Raw genomic sequence first — 17912 nt, 5'->3', positions numbered from 1 at the left:
TCAAAAACATCGGAGGGTGTGGGAGCCGGCATAGTAGGGACAAATCAAGGGATAGATTTCCCGGTAAGTCTATCTAAGGATGTGACAGTTTTCCAGGCGGAAATAACTGCAATCCATCACTGCGTGGAAGAAATAGAAAGGCAGGAAAGAACGTTCTGTTCAGTTGCTATCTTCACAGATAGTCAGGCAGCGCTTAAGGCACTCAATTCCGTAGAGGTCAATTCTAAGCTAGTATGGGATTGCGTGTGTGCCCTAAATAAACTACGAGACCGTAGCAAGGTTACGGTAGCCTGGGTACCGGGACACGAGGGTCATAAGGGCAATGAAAAAGCAGATGAAATGGCCAAACAAGGCTCATCATTGCCATTCATTGGACCGGAACCCTTCTGCGGAGTTGCTAAATCAGTAACAAGAACGGCTACAAGGAAATGGGTAGCTCGCAAATCTCTGGAATGGTGGAGGAATTCACCAGGACAAAGACAGGCGAAACAGTTCATTACAGAACATTCGCCAAAATTTACGGCAGACCTAATAAGCAAAGACAGGAAAACAGTCAAGGTCATAGTAGGTCTTCTAACAGGGCACTGTAAGCTGAATAGGCACTTAAAGCTGATGGGATTATCAGATGATGACCTGTGCAGATTCTGTCACCTCGAAGAAGAAACAGCAGAGCACATTTTATGTCAGTGTGACAGTCTGGCAAATGTGCGGTTCTTTGCATTAGGAGAAGAAAATCCACCGGCAAATAGCTACATGGAAGGTACAGTCTCGAAGCTACTAGACTTTATAAAAAGGGTCAGGCTAGAGAATGTTATCTAGGACTAGAGGACCACAATAGATCTGAAAAGGTCGCAGTGGAATAGGCCGAAAGGCCACCTCTCTTAATCTAATCTAATCTAGCATAAAATAAAATGAAATTTATTAAAAACAATTCGTACTAATTTTTTCAACGATAAAACTTACTTCGTAAGTACCAAATCCAAATTTGTGGGCCTCTCGGTGACATGTTGATCTAGAACGTGTCTTCCAATAACGTCACTCCATAAAACGCTTAACTCCATATAATTTGCTCGTCAATTTTTCACTATAATGCGTCTTAATGCCCTTCGATCTGCTTCGGTTATTTTACCTTTTCGTACATTTCTAGGTTTTGTGACGACCGAACTTGTAGTTTTGTATCTTCTGACTATTTTTCTTACACTATGGCGTAACAATTGCAACATATTCGCGATTTCCGAATTGGATTTTCCAGAATTAAAAAATCTAATAATGATTGAACACATTTTCTCATCGATAACTTTACCTCGACCCATTGTACCGTTCGCGTCATAAAAAACTGGTACAACTCATAACCGAAAATCGTGTTTTTCAAGTTGTGCAAGTTGAGCTTTTCACATGTGTCATTCTAATGTCGAAGGCAACGTTGCCAGTTCAACGAAAATATTATATCAAACCAGCTGAAAGCATTGCTGTGCGACAGGTCGTAAGTTTTTAGTATATTAAAAACTAAAACAATAACGAGCATTCTCGATCAGTCAGCCACATTTATATTTAAACATACATCTTAAAAAATTCTATTAATTTTGAGATTTTCCATTATCTTAGTACCCATACATTTATTCGTGTTTTATTATAATTTATGAAAATATTTTAATTCAAAAATAATGATAGATAATAAATCTAGACATGACTTTAAATTATTATGTTTAATTTCAAATCGAGAGGTGTGATTGGTTTCTCGTAAAGTGTAGCACAAAACTATATTGAGTTATGGAATACTACAGTAAATAAAACCCACTGAAAAAATTTTAAATTTAATTTGAAATTAATAAAAAATGAATAATTTTTGCAGTGAATAAGTGTGGAATTTAAATATATGTATTACAATTCGAAAAGTTAATATTTCGTCATAGCTCCATTATTATTAATCACTTCTTGTAATCTTCTGGAAACTGAGTTTATTAAATTTGGTGACAAATTTTCATCTTCGGCCAAGCTTTCCCAGGTTTCTTCAATGATGGTCCATAAATGATCCCTGTTTTGGGGAACTACATTTAATTTTTGTATTTTGTTGATCATAATTACTATTTAAATGGGAATAAGCCACAATTAAAGGTTAAAATACGTTTATTGACGTTTCATATTTAATATTTCAATTTCCGAAGTGGAAATTGAAACGTCAATAAACGTATTTTAACCTTTAATTGTGGCTTATTCCCATTTAAATAGTAATTAATTTAAAATGCCACAAGAAAATAGCTTCAGAACAATATTGTTGATCAAGTCCCCAAACGTTCTCTATTGGATTAATATCTGGACTTTTAGAGGGCCATGGAAGAGCTTGAATGCTATTTTCCATAAGGTAATCCCGTACACGGTGGGCTGTGTGGATTGAACAGTTGTCATGTTGGAAAATAAAATTATTGTTGGGGAAAATTTCCCTAACCGATGGCAACATCACATTATCTAATATATGTAAATAGGTTTCAGTATTGAATCGTCCTTCAATTCTCAAACACATTCCTAAACCTCCTCTATACATCCAAGCCCAAACATTTACAGAGAACCGTCCGGACTTATCACTTGATAAAATATAGCTTTCGTTAAACCTATTTCGAGGCGGTCTATAAACCCTAATATGGCCATCACAATGAGACTGGAATACTTTTTCATCAGTAAAAATTACACGGTCCCAAAAATTGACTGGATCATTTAAAACGTAATTTAAAGAAAATATGAGTCTACTTTGTTTATGTTCCTCGCTAAATTTGTATTTTCGGGCGGCTGTACAATTTTTTAAATCTGTTCTTCTAAATCGCCTTAATGCTGTAGTTATAGAAGCATTAAAGTTTGTATTAACTTTTGCTTGCCTTGCCGTATGGAAGGGATAAGCTCTTATATAATTAATTAATGTTTCATCTTGTTGGGCTGTAGTAATAACTGGTCTCCCACTCCCCCTCCTTCTATCCGTAGTCTGCTCGTTTCCCCCCTTTTTTTTAATGTCGTGGATTGTGGTTTTGCTTCTATTTAACTCTTGAGCCAGTTGTTAAATAGACCAACCATCTTCTATTTTTGAAATTATTCTCGTTTTGTCAAACTGACTTAACTGACGTGGCATCTTTAAAAATTCACTTTGACAAACTTGTCAAATCTGACTGATGGCAAGCAATATTTTTTATGTTTAATCGTTCGGATATGTTCAGGAAGTTTTCACGCACTGATAACATCTGTAGATACTAAACCAACATTTTTCAGTTATAAGAGGATTTTTTAAGACAGACGATGATATCTTACTCCGCTTAATTTTATCCTCATTATCATTTATACACCGTAAATCATTTAATTTTGAAAAAAATATGCATTTCAATGGGTAGGTAAATGTTTTTTGTTTACATTTTATACATAATAATGTAAAAAAGTAATAGTCTATTTATAGATAAAAACGGATTACAATTAGGGTGTAGATTCAACCTCCATAAGGAACATTACAGTGAGATATTGGATTGTAATGTAATACTGTCACGTTTTGAAAAGCATTTTTCGCCCCGGATATTTTATAGTTTATAATCTACGTAGGATAAAGTATAATGTTATTTTGTCACATTTATCGTATATGTAATAAATAATAAATTAATTTAGGTAGTTTGCCTGTTACTAAACTTATTGACATAACATACAGTCAACAGTTTGTGTTCTATAAGTAATTGAAGTATAAAGTTACAGTAGATGCATTTCAATGTTCCCTGTGCCAATACCCTAAGTTTAAATATCGTTCAACATTTTGGACATTAATTCAATCCTCTCTCTGGTTATTAAATTTATTAGATACGGTTTTTATTGTTAATAATAAAAATAATACCTATCTAAAAACTTTATACATTTTTAAACGATATTTTTTACGTTTTACGTTTTATTTAAATTTACTGAAATTCCGTTATCTGTGATGGCAACAACGAATTGATTCACGAACCATTGTGTCCAGTCTGAACACAGGTTTACATTGGAAAAAAAAAGTGTAGCAGTTTTATATGACGGGAAGTGTACAATCCACAAACGGCAAAAAAGCTTTACAATACTACAAAATACATTTTACATTAACTGACAATATTATTGTATTGATGTCATTTTTCCATAGCTATCTCTGGATTTAACGTAATTATGAAAAAATCAAGTATGTTGACATAAGTGAATGCATAGCCGGGGTTTAGTGATTTTTTTATTGTTGAAAATAAATAAAAAACCATAAGGGTAATGTTTTTAATAAATATTAATGAAAATGCCATATTAATTAATATGGGAACTTATAAAAACATTCAGATTCTAATTTGTTTATGGTAATCGACTCATACTGCAAATTTCATAGGTGGGCCAACTGATATGAGAAGGAGCTCGTATAATGTATGGTGTACATTTTCTAGATACATAGTCAATCAATTGATAGAGAAGTTTTTTTATTTAACCCCATTTATTTTAACAATCTGTTCCACACATTGGAACAAAAAGTCAAATGTAAATATTACGTAATGTTAAATATTATGTTAATTTAGGATTAAGGAAAGTAGGGTATTTTTTGCGTTTTTTTATTCGACAGTATACCTCTTCAAGAATATCCAGTGAAAATTTCAGAGTGATTGGAGCAAAATTGATGGAGTTATAGGCATTTAGGAGCGAGTGAGTTTATTGAGTGAGGTGAGTGAGCGAGGTGAGTGAGTAAGGTGAGTGAGTAAGGTGAGGTGAGTAAATGAGATGAGTAAGTGAGGTGAGTAAGTGAGATGAGTGAGTGAGTGAGGTGAGTGAGCACTCACATAGAAAATTGGAATTACAGTTTTACAGTTTTCATAATTATGCACTCGTGGCAGATATTAATCGAATTACTAGTGTGGATAAGATGGCTGCAGATGATCCATCTTTGGTTGGTTTTTTAAAAATTACGGTAATTACTTACATTGTAAGGCTAGTCGAATTAGTCTGAAATTTGAACAGTGGATTTACTTTTTATTCACTTTACAATCTATACAGTTTTTCTCTCTGAGCTATAGTTTATTTCTCATTCAAAAAACTGATATTTTAAAATAAAATTTCAAACTACGTCCGCCATTATAGCTGCTGTCAATGATGTGCGTATGCCGTATGCGCAGTGAACCAATCGAATATTGAATCGAAATCGAATCGAATCAAATGTCGAATCAAATATCGAATCGATTATCCAATCGAATTGTTTATCGAATCAGATATTCGAATCGAATATTAAATCGATTATCGAATCGAATTCATTATCAAATCGAATCAAAGCGATTATCGAATCAAATCGAATCAAATATCGAATCTAATCGAATCGATTATCGAATTGAATAGAAATAAAGTAAAATAGAATAGAAAAATAAATTAAAGTAAATAACCAAGGAACGATGGTTTTAATTTATCGTCTGATATAGTACGTCCACTCTTTTTCCCAAGCATCAAATTATTCACGAATTACTTTTTATACTAGGTTCCTTTTTTACTCACAGAAACTAGTATTGCAAAATTAAGCCGCTTGTCCATAGAAATCACAATAAGTTAAACAAGGATCAACAATATGGCATATCTTTGATACATTGTTTACTGTAAATTTTGATGTTTATAATTTTCATTGGCAGTGACATTAGCTCATGTGCCGTGTTTATTGATTTACCTGAATTTATTTTATTTTGGTTTTTCAAATTATTTAACTTGTAGTCTTTGGATATGTCATTTGAATTATATATTTTCAAGCATAATTATTGTTAGAACGACTAAATGTTGCTCTATTAATTTGATTACTTCCGATTTGAAATTTTTAGCTTAAAATTTAATTTACATTTAAGATACAATATGTTCCTTCATTGAAAATTGTACTGCTTTCCTTGAAAATGGGAAAAAAATCTTTTTGGTTGTAAATTAGTCTTAATTTATGTTTTTTTAATCCAATCTAATAAATTAATTGTCAAATTTCTCTTTGTATATTGAGCGGCGTTAATGGGGAAATACTATATAAAGAATAAACGTACCTCAAATTTACTTTAGGTACCTCAAAACTATTTTAAAGTTAATAATAAAGTCTATTTAATAAATATGTTCCTAACAAATACAACACACTACGCCTATGCACATATAGAAAGTGAAACGAATAAACTAAAATATCATATTTCTCTCATTCCCATTATTTCTAAGAACGTAAATATATATAGACCAGCGAAATATTGATAAGTTTACCGATATTTCAAACCATTCAATTAACTTGTCTAACTATACGCTCGTGAATCGCACCAATTTATATTGTTACGGGGCAAATTTTATGGGACTATCTTACTTTTTCACTTATTTACATGGGTGAAGCCCGAATATTGTTTATTACACAATAAAAATGACCCCGGTAAGAATTTACTGCTGACATTTAACATGGTTGCCGTTAGCGTTTAGTTCAATTTGTAGATTAGTCACCTTTAATTGAAAATTGTCCGACTATACCACAGTGTCCTTTTAAATAAACAACCTTCGACTACTTCAAGGAAAGATGAAATTATTAGTTGGTTGATAACAAATAATATTAAATATGATCCACATTTTTCTAAAGCTGAATTGCTACAATTAGCCAAAAATAACAGAAAAGAAAATATATATGAAATTGACGAGTTGCTCCGAGAATATGGTCATGAGGTGTTGAGACTGCCTTCTTACTACTGTGAATTTAACGCAATAAAATTAATTTGGGCAAATTTCAAGTCGTATTACAATACACTTCATCTAATTTAGTTAACGATGTACGTCATCGGCGTCATAGCGTGTGACGTCACATGATACCAACACGAAATATTTAGGGTGTAGGTGTGTTCTTTTTTAGAATCACTTTACCGAGTACACTGGCATTACAGCCACTAGACATATTTTATTATATACGCGTAGAACTAATATTTAAAAGTTTCTATTAATGTTAACTTAAAGAAATACACAATAATATGTTTCATTTAATTTGTATAAATGCATTATAAAGCGTTTTTATCAAGAACATTTGTTCGGAACACACTGTAACTGTAATTGAACGAAGGTAAAATTTTGGCATAAATTGGTAACACCTATTTGACAGTTGCGGTGTTGACACTTTTTGTACTTTATTATTTTAAATCTTAAAGCGAATACCTCTTGTTTTATATTTTTAACTATTTAATAAAATCTGTTCTTTTTAGAACAAAATTAGTGTGTTTTATTTCAAAAATGTCATGTAAGAATTTAAATAGTCGTTGTAAAGAGTATATTAATAATTATGTGACCTATTTGATTTAAAATGGATTCAGGATTTTTTTATACTTTGGCAACTATGTCAACTTCAATCTCTGACGTATATAATGACGTAAATCGTTATCTAAATTAGATGGACTGTAAGTATATTGGTATAGATGGGCATGAGCATTCTGATGCTGCTGTTTTAAATATGTGGAATAAGGCATTAGAATAATGTAATGCACATATTTGGGAGAAATGTGTCAGAAATATTATTGAAATGATCAAAAAATAGTGTCATACAAGAGTATGGTGAATGTCGACATTCAACCAATTATAATAAATCCTGGTGATAGCTCAGATTTAGACAGTGACGAGAATTAAAATACATGAGTTTCTATTTCGGTTGGCAGTTTATTGTTATATAGTTACCCAATCTTTTATTTTAGTCTTGTTTGAAGAAATGTTTGGTACTTTCTCTAAGAATATGGAGCGTTATCTATTATAATTATTACGGATGGTTCAGACAAATTTTTTAATAGTTGATTTTCAAACCACGATAAAAAATTTGTTTGATTTATTTCTTCATGGTAGTCCATTATAGCCGAGTTAGAGGAAAAGATAGCCTGTGCACCCTTAATGAAGCCATTTTCATTACCAGCATGAAGAATAATTATCCAACAAAAAAAAATTATTTTAACACCTTTCATGTTTTCAATTTGATTACGGTTATATATCATGGTGAATATAAATATATTACCGTTTTCCATCAGTTTTAATAGATTTTACACATATTTTATTCTCATCTTGCCATAAACGACATATAGATCTATAGATCAAGTTTCATCTATACAAACAAACTTGTACAGTTCTTCATGTTTATATTTTTTATATAATCTCAAAGATTCTGCTCTCTTCAAAGCAATATGAGATTGTTAAATCAGTCCTCGCCTTGGATTATCTTGTAGCCATTTAAAACCAATGTCTTTCAGTATATTCAGTACGATATTGAGTGACATACGATAACCACTAAACAGATCTTTTTCCTTCAATTGAATCCATAAATGTGTCGAAGTCACATGAGTGACAAAAGTATGAGTTGCAATTCTGACTTTTGGGTCCCCAGACAAAGACGAGTATTAGTAAGATTGTAGTGTTGATAACTCAATTTGTGAAAAATTTGCACTTGTGTCACTGTTTACCTAAAGGTGCGATATATTAAAAATATTAATTGTTTTTTATGTAATTCACTGGATAGTTTTGTATTTCTCAACATTAGGTAATATTAAATCTTCTTAACAATATTAACTTTGTTGTTGTGACTTTTTTAAATTTATTTATTACCGTTCTATATTTATGTTTATACCAGTAATAGTCGGTATGAGGTTCAAGACAATGTTGAGTCCATCAATACTCAATAGTGAAAAAGAATAAACACTTCAAATAAAAAAAGAATGTGTGTACTTAGTACGCGCGTATAAGTTATACTTCTATTATATGATTTCAATGAAATAAATATATTTTAACAGTTTATTTGTATTTTTTTTTAATATTAAACTAATTTTAACATTTACTATTTTCCAAAAAAGTTCTTACAATAACACCAAGAATTAAAAAAAAAGTAAGGCAACAATAGCGGTCACCCATTCAAATCATAACCGAGTTCGACACTGCTGCTATGTGATAATAGAATAAAATTGATACAAAATTAATCATTTTGGCAGATTGTACAAATAATATTAAGATTACTGTTTAATCTTCTTTTCATCACATTTTTATTAATCCTATTCCCGACGAATATTAATCCAAATACACAAAAATTATAATAAATAATATATTTACTAAATGTAACTTTATATAATACATCCAGCGGGATAATAGCCATTTCGTAATTATTACATTAACAGTAGTAGGTATCAATGATAATTATCTACACATCGACGTACGTGTCATTTAATATTTAAATTTAACTTGTTTGAAAATGAGTCATGACGCCCGGGAAAAGATAGAGTGGACGTACTTTAAGAAAGCTTTCTCTCCTCGGTCACTCCGTTTTTATTTTAATTAAGGAGAGTTTTATTTGATTTAATGATATAAGTATTACAAATACTTAATCAATTATAAAAAATACTTACACCATCCGACATCATAAAATGAACACCATGCATATCAGTTTCATGCATGACTTTCTCTTTGAAATCCATAATATTTTCTGGGGAGCACACATTTCCGTCATCATCTTTACCGTATAAACCCTGGAATGATGCAGGACAAGCACAAGTGGAATCGCCCAGCTTAAAATCGTTCTCGTCTTTTAAGGTTAGACCAAATCCTTTAAAATGCCACTGTTTTCTCCATAGGACGTACTCGGTAAAGCCTCCCGGACCTGCACACACATCTGCGAAATAATAAGGACCTTCGTGATTCTGAAAAGTTTCCTAGAAGAAATAATAGATTAAATAACTCCAGAAAAGATATTCAAATTTATGCAGAACCGTGAAGAGTGACGAAAAATGGGAGAGACCTATGTCCAGCAGTGAACAGAAGAGGTTGCATGATGACTATATTTAAATAACTTTATTTTTAAAAACCCCTTTGATTATAAATGAAGACATGAGTGATAGAAGTTAATGTCAATATTGTTTAGAAAGAAGATGACCGTCTAAAATAGTTGCTGGAGGCACATTGTTACGCCAAGCTCTTGCTACGCCACTGATGGACAATTCTAACAGCGTTCGTTAAAGATCTACGATGTTCTGACGTCACGAGGAGTCTAGAAACACTTTGAACAATTCGAATGTTCGAAGCGAGACTTCGGAACGATGAGGCAACCGTATATAATAGCGATTACACTTAAAATAATTTAGTCTATAATATAAATCTGTACGGTTAAGTAAATAAATGTCATAAATGAATTGACTCTTTAGTGGTAATATTAGAAGGCTAAATAAATTTAAAATACACGTTACATTGATGTCAGAAGTGGGATATTTAAATACATTCTGTGAAGAATGACCGAAGAATTACTGATTGGAACGTGAACTGGAAGATAGAGAACTAAATTCTGTTGGGAAAGGGTGAATTATTCCAACGGTTAAATGACTTCCTGAAAGAAGAGGGTCATGATTCAGAAACGTATGTGTTTGGGACAAGAATAGTACTGTGATTTTGTCGATTACGTTAGAAAATAAAGTTTCTTTTGCGTTTCAAAAGTTTGTTCGGATATTTCCAAAGTTTCTAAGACATAGTTACTTTAGAAAATTCGGTTTCTAAAGATATTTCGAAAGATTCTTCTGATATTTCCAAAGTTTCTAACGATATTTCTTCTCTAGAAAGCAAAGTTTCTTGTGATATTTCAAAAATTTCTTCTGATATTTCCAAAGTTTTTACGGATATTTTTTCTTTAGAAAATAAAGTCAGCTTGACAGAAAATACAGAAAAATACAAGAAAATGAAGACCACAAGGTGCTGGAATTGTGGCACATGTGATGGAACATGTAAGACATTCATGTAAGCATCTTAGGTACAACACAAACCAAGAAACGTGCCAGCAGGAAAACTAGAATAAGTCGATCTTAGGGGGCAGCTTCGACCCGGAACTTTTCAAAGACCCTCTCATACTAATAAGTTCTTTGAAATACCGTGAAGATAGTGTATATGTAGATGGAGAAATAAATCGTAAAAAGTATACAGTGTTGGTAGATATTAGAGCGACCAGGACTATTATACGCCCGACAGTTATATCCATCCATCCAATGGCACTACAGACCAAATCGGGCCTTGGCCTCCTTCAACAAGCTTCTCCAATCATTTCGATTTACCGCTGTTCTTTTCCATGAACGCGTTCCCAGACAGTTCCTGGCATCCTCATCGACCTCGTCTTCCCATCTCTTTTTAGGTCTTCCAACAGGTCTTTTTCCCTGCATTCTTGCATTTAGTAATTTTCTGGGGATTCTATTCTCATGCATGCGGACCACGTGCCCTGCCCACCGTAATCTCTGCAGTTTAGTGTATTGTGCTAGAGTTGGTTCGCTATATTGCTCGTATATTTCTCTATTATACCTAATTCGCCAGTTGTTGTTTTAACTTATTGGGCCCAGTATCCTACGTAATATTTTTCTTTCAAACACATCTAATGCATTGGCAGATTTCTGTGTCACCACCCATGTTTCACAAGCATAACTTACTATGGGCCTGATTATTGTTTTATAGACCCGGAGTTTTGTTTTAGGTTGTACGTCTCGCGATTTGAATATGTGACCCATCGCGAAATAGGCTTTATTTGCCAGCATAAGCCTTCTACTTATTTCCGGTTTTTCTTCATTGCTTGCGACCAGATCCATTCCTAGGTATGTGAATCTATTTACATGTTCTATATCGTCAATAAAGTGTTGTTGCACCGGTTTATTTGATCTGGTTTGTATGAGTAGTTTTGTTTTATTTGTATTTATGGCTAGCCCTACTACTTCTGCACTCTATTTCAACTCAACGTAGGTTTCTTCCGCTGCATTCACTGTTCTGCTCATTATGTTTATATCATCCTGCGTATGCTGTTAATTGGGTAGATTTGTTTGTAAGTATGTTATTTCCGCTCACCGTCAACCGTCTAATTACATATTCAAGAACAAGATTAAAGAGCGTTGGAGCTAGTCCGTCGTCTTGTTTCAGTCCTTGCGTTATCGTAAACGCATCAGTGATCTGTCCCTGAATACATACCTGTGCTTCTGTTTCTGTCATTGTCATTTGCACTAGTCGTATTAATTTTGATGGTATGCCAAATTCTTCCAATATATTAGGTAGAATTGTTCTATCTATTGAATCGTAGGCTTGTTTAAAATCTACAAAGAGATTGTAAACGTCCATGTCATATTCCCATGCTTTGGCTAGTATTTGTTTCCAGCCGTAAGAAACTTTTACCAATGACGTTGCAACTGCAGACTACCACAGGTGAAACTGCCATCATCCACGGAGAAATTCAGATCCAATTAGGAATATGAGCAGAAAAATTCGTCCACACTGTCATAGTTGTTGACTTCGAAGAGGATGTTATATTAGAAATATACGTCATGAAGTTGCATGGATTCCAATTGGATTTTAAAGAAAATACGGTTGTGGGGGCGAGGAGTAAAACAATTAATGCAGCGTGGCTGAAGGGAATTGTGAAAGAAGGAACAACTGTTATGATGGAGCCTTGGAACGATGACGGGGATGTTGGCCGAGGAATTATAATTGGAAAGGAATTGGTTACTTCTGCTAAACAAATTACTGAGAGACTTATTAACGTCAATGATTACCCAGTGACCATCAAGAAAGAGACAGTAGGAACCTGTGTTCCAGTGACGTCCATAATTCGTCATACGACAACATCCGATAATTCCAACGATACATTCGACCAAATAAATGCAGTTGTTAGTCGGTCTCTAAATCAAGCGGAGAAAAAGAAATTAAGGGAATTTCTTCGGAGTAGCCAGACATTTTCGTACCAAAAGGAGGAAAGACAGGAATAACTACCATTGTCAAACACAAAATTGATACTGGTAAAGCCAAGCCAATTCATCAAAACAGCTTGACGATTACACGGGCGAAGGGAGAGGAAGCTCCCGACGATTGTTCGGGAAATGAAGAAGGACGGGGTATAATAGAACCGGTATAATAGAACGAGGTATGATACAACCTTTAAGTTAATACTTTATAAATGTATGCCCAGTTTTCAAAATACAATAAATGAAATAAAAGAGAAGTATAAAAGCTTGGACAAACTGGCTCTATGTAGAATGTTTTCCAACCTTCTGCTTGAATATGCTGGACGTAACTTTAAGCCTTTTGGTATTAGAGCATTATTACCACTTTATATACAAGGTGTCCAGAAACTCTCCTGACAAACGAAAACCGGAGACTCCTCAGATAATTTTAAGACGATTTAACCCAATTCAACTAGTCCGAAAATGCTTCCTAAAGGAGCTAGAGCTCTTTGAAGATGGCGCCTTGTAATTAGTTTTTTTTTAATACCTCCAGAACGCCTTTACTTAGAAAAACGAAAACTGGTACGACTATTTATTCTCCAGAGTTTTCGATCGATTTCATAAGTTGCTAATTTCTAGTACCAATCATAGGTGTCCGTTTTGGGTAGGTCAACGGTTATTTTAACGCATAACTTTTCTTTCTTTACCTTTTAAGCATTGGTGATACTAGATTATTGAATTTTCAGGTATTCTAGTACTAAAAGGTACTCTTATTCTAAGTCGTTAGGATACACCATTGTCCAGAAAAATCGATTTGAAATTTTTTTGTTTTTTAGCCATGAAAGTTAAATTAATATTTTTTGCACAGTTGGCTTTGACTTGTCAACAGAACTATAACCTAAGTTATTTATTGTCAATATGTGGTCAGTGGGCGAAGTTTATCTTTTAGTTTTTTACTTTGTGGCATTCAAATATAACAATTTCAATTCAACAAAAATGGTTTTTACTAATGAGGAACACGCTGATGATTTAGTTTATGGCGAAATGAGGTGTAATGCTCGAGCAGCACAACGTAGATACTCTGAAAAATTTCCCAATCGTGATCCCACTCACTCAATATTTACATCTCTTCATAAACGATTAAGAGAAACAGAGTTCAGGTTCAGTGATCCCAAAAAGTCACAAATGTCGAGGTCTTGAGAAGAATGAATAAAGAAAAGGAAGTCATATTTACGATCAAAAAACGAAAACTGCAATACTTGGGACACATTACAAGAGGCGAAAGATATGAACTGCTTCGAATAATTATGCAAGGGAAAATAGCAGGAAAAAGGTCCATAGGAAGAAGACGAAACTCCTGGCTAAAGAATCTACGGGAATGGTATAGCTGTAGCAGCAACGAATTGTTTCGGTCAGCAGTTTCGAAAATACGTATAGCCCTGATGATCGCCAACCTTCGGAACGAAGATGGCACTTGAAGAAGAAGATCCCAAAAAATAATTAAAGAGGACATGATTATGTAACAGCAACACATGAGGATGACATGTATATCACAATTTTGAAATCTTCCGTAGAAAACATCTTACACAACGAAAATTTATATCCTCTTCATTTTACAAAGGCACAAGTACTGCTACAAGGAGATTTTCCTGCTCGAGAAGAATTCGCTAGATGGTTACAACATCAGAAAATCAAAATGATTATTTTTTCAGGTACAGTTTGTTCTCGACAAAGTTACATTCACAAAAAATGAAAGTTTTAATGTGCATAATGCACAATATAATTTATATGTTGGTGACAATCCCACTGTGTTCAAGAATTTAAGCATCAGTATAGGTTTAGCATAAACGTCTGGATAGGAGTAGTTAACAATTATCTACTTGGACCTGTGGAATTGCCTGCTCGTTAAAATGGTGCTGATTACTTATATTTGTTACAAGATGTTTTACCTGAATTATTAGATGATGTACCTTTAAATATTCGGCAAAACTTATGGTTTCTACATGAAGGCTGTCCGGCCGACTTAAGCAGGAATGTACAAGACTTTCTTGATAATAACTAGGAAGACCACTGGATTGTAAGAGGCGGTCCAGTTGCTTAGCCAGCAAGGTCGCCGGATTTTAATCCTTGTGATTATTTTATTTGGGTATACATAAAAGCATTTGTTTATTTCGTTCCCATACAACATCTTGTACTACTCTGGCTAAGGATACAAGATGCTTGCAACGAATTTACAAATAACTTTGGAATTTTTGGAAGAACTCGGCGTTCTCTAAGCAAAAGGGCAAATTTATACATAGAAACTAATGTTCATCACATCGAGCATCCTTTGTAACTATCTACTTTTGATACTTATTCTTTTCTGTTAATTTCGTTCCATCATAATAAATACTTTGTTATTAAACCCTTTAAAATAAAATTTTGTTTCAATTTGACTTTTTGCTTTTTTTCCTAAACTTTTTGACGTGACAACGTCTTAAATTAGGTTGTGGCTCGGAGTCATTTAAGAAAAAGTGTAACGCCCGCTCACGTCTGTTACAGTGAGTCACCGAACGAGAGAGAGGCCCGCCGGACCGGCGAATGCCTTGCGTCTCTCTCCCACTCAAACATGATCGGTCCGCTGCGCGCGGCACTAGAGAATTAGGCGCGTTGAATCGCTAAAGTTGAAAATCGTTGAAAGTATCGTCAGCTGTGTCTGTAGTGAAAATGTGGAGTGCTTACAGTGTCCTATTTTAGGGGGAACCACCAGTATCAGATATAATTTTAGGAAATTACCTAGGGACCTATATTCTTTTTTTACAAAGTGTGTACTGCATCTATTGAAACAAAAGATAATTTACAAAATTAATTAAGGTACCTATTAAAAACTATTAAGGAAAAAACGAAAAATTTTCAAATCGATTTTTCTAGAAAATGGTGTACCCTACCGACCTAAAGAAAGAGTACCTTTTAGTACTAAAATACCTGAAAATTTAATATTCAAGTATAATCAATGCTTAAAAAATAAGGACAAAAAAGTTATGCATTAAAATAACCGTTGACCTACCCAAAACGGACGCCTGTGACCGGTACTAGAAATTTGCAAATGATGGAATCGATTTAACTCTGGATGATAAATATTCGCACCAGTTTTCGTTTTTCTAGCTAGAAGCGTTCTGGAGGTATTAAAAAAACTAATTACAAGGCACCATCTTCAAAGAGCTCTAGCTCCCTTAGGAAACATTTTCGGACTATGTGAATTGGGTTAAATTGTCTTAAAATTATCTGGCGAAACTCCAGTCTTCGTTTTGTCAGGAGAGTTTCTGGACACCCTGTATATATATATATATATATATATATATATATATATATATATATATATATATATATATATATATATATATATATAGTAAACTCTTAACTATTGGGGAAATCTGCAAGAAAGACTCTAATGAGTATTAATTGTTTCGCCGAACGTTTTCGCCAAAGAGAATTAATTTGGCTTCTTCAGGCCTGAAAGAGAATAAATTATAATTAGCTACCATATATTATCTATTAAAAACATTATTGATCTTACCGTAACTTAGAATTGTAGAGTTAGAATGTTAAAAAACTTGGCTAGTAACAACATGGTGGTGTTTTTTGTTACTATGTGCAAAAAAAGTTTTTTTTTAACGTTGGAAATGTATGGTAGCTTTGAACTTAAAACGCAAAGGTTTACCCAAGATTAATCGAAAAACCCAATGTAGGTAACTACATTTAAAAGGAGGTAATTCTTTAAATTGTCGGCAATAACTAAATTTTGATTTTTAGAAAGTTTAAATGTGAGGTTCTGTTTTAACCAGAACGCATGTGCTGACTCTTCAAGTAGTTCTTTTGAATCTTTATGTCGTTAAGGTTCATTGGTAAAACCGAATGAAATTAAATCCCAGTATAGGGAAATATTATTTTAGATTTTCTTTTTTAATTATATTATATTGTTCATGTATTATTATAATAATATCTTATTGAGATGTATCTAAGAAAAGCAAGGGAATGTTATCTTTTTTAGTTAATGAAAATTAATTATTAAAGTAGGTTAGTTGTTAATGGATATATCAGTCAAGTTAGTTATCTGTGATGTTGTATTGTTCTTGGTATCTGATTTAAGTAAGAAGTGATATATATCGCTTAGATTCTTAATGTCACTCTTAACATTGATGGAGCAATCGTTAAGGAAAATATAAGACATTTCAATGAACTCTCTTTTAGATTTATTGTTCTCACGGTGGAGAATTGTAGTGTTAGTATAGTCCATGAGATGACCAGTGGAATGGACAAGTTTGGCTAATGCACAGCGGTCAGGGTGAAGTCGACAATCACTTTTGTGTAGTGTAATACGTGATTTCAATAATTGAGATGTTTGGCCGATGTAGCAATTGCTGCAAGAGAGGCATGAAATGTTGTAGACAATGTTACTAAGCCTAGGTATGGGAGTCTTGGTATTTCTGATATCATTTTGGCTATACCCAATGACAAGGTAGATGAACTATTAGATACCTTCAATGGTTATGACCCCTACATCCAGTTCACTATAGAGAGGGAAGATGGTAATTGGTCCGTCCCCTTTCTCGACATAAGGATGATCAGGGAAAACAACAACATTAAAATAGATTGATATCAAAAACCGACTCATTCTGGTAGATACCTTAACTACTACTCTTACCATAATAATTCTACCAAAGTCAACTTAATCAAACAGATGAAAAATAGAGTAATATAACTATCAGATCCTTCATTCCATACAAAAAACCTACAAATCCTACAGAAACATTTTATTTCAAACGCTCATCCAACACCATTAGTAAATAAGATTTTGTTTAATACTATCCATAACGAAGATATTTCACCTTCCTTCGCGACTAACAATGCTGATCCTGATGTCTTAAGTGGGAACCCAGTCTCGGATACTCCTATCAACAAATATTTTTCATTACCATATTTCAGAGATATCACTCCGGGGTTAACAAGGATTCTGAAAAGTGTTGAAAATAGCTTTGGTAATAATAATAACAACATTAAACTTAATGTGGCTTGTAGATCAGCCCTAACAATTAATAATCTTTATTCTAAGATAAAAGATAGGACTCCCATAGATAGGCTTAGTAACATTGTCTACAACATTCCATGCCTCTCTTGCAGCAATTCCTACATCGGCCAAACATCTCAATTATTGAAATCACGTATTACACT

At 33.4% G+C, this 17912-nt stretch overlaps 1 protein-coding gene across 2 annotated transcripts in view; it reads right to left on the bottom strand.

The window, feature by feature from the left end:
* The window catches only part of Cmtr1 (Cap methyltransferase 1), an 84397-nt gene that overhangs the window by 40633 nt on the left and 25852 nt on the right, over positions 1-17912 (bottom strand). For both annotated transcript variants that reach the window (XM_072543760.1, XM_072543759.1), the window contains exon 6: positions 9375-9677. In XM_072543760.1, coding sequence (XP_072399861.1) covers positions 9375-9677 — 303 coding nt within the window. The remainder of the gene's footprint in view (positions 1-9374; positions 9678-17912) is intronic.

The sequence above is a fragment of the Diabrotica undecimpunctata genome, chromosome 9 (genome assembly GCF_040954645.1).
Source record: "Diabrotica undecimpunctata isolate CICGRU chromosome 9, icDiaUnde3, whole genome shotgun sequence".
Lineage (NCBI taxonomy): Eukaryota > Metazoa > Arthropoda > Insecta > Coleoptera > Chrysomelidae > Diabrotica > Diabrotica undecimpunctata.
The sequence above is the reverse complement of the archived record's forward strand: the minus strand, read 5'-3'. Positions and strand labels throughout refer to the sequence as shown.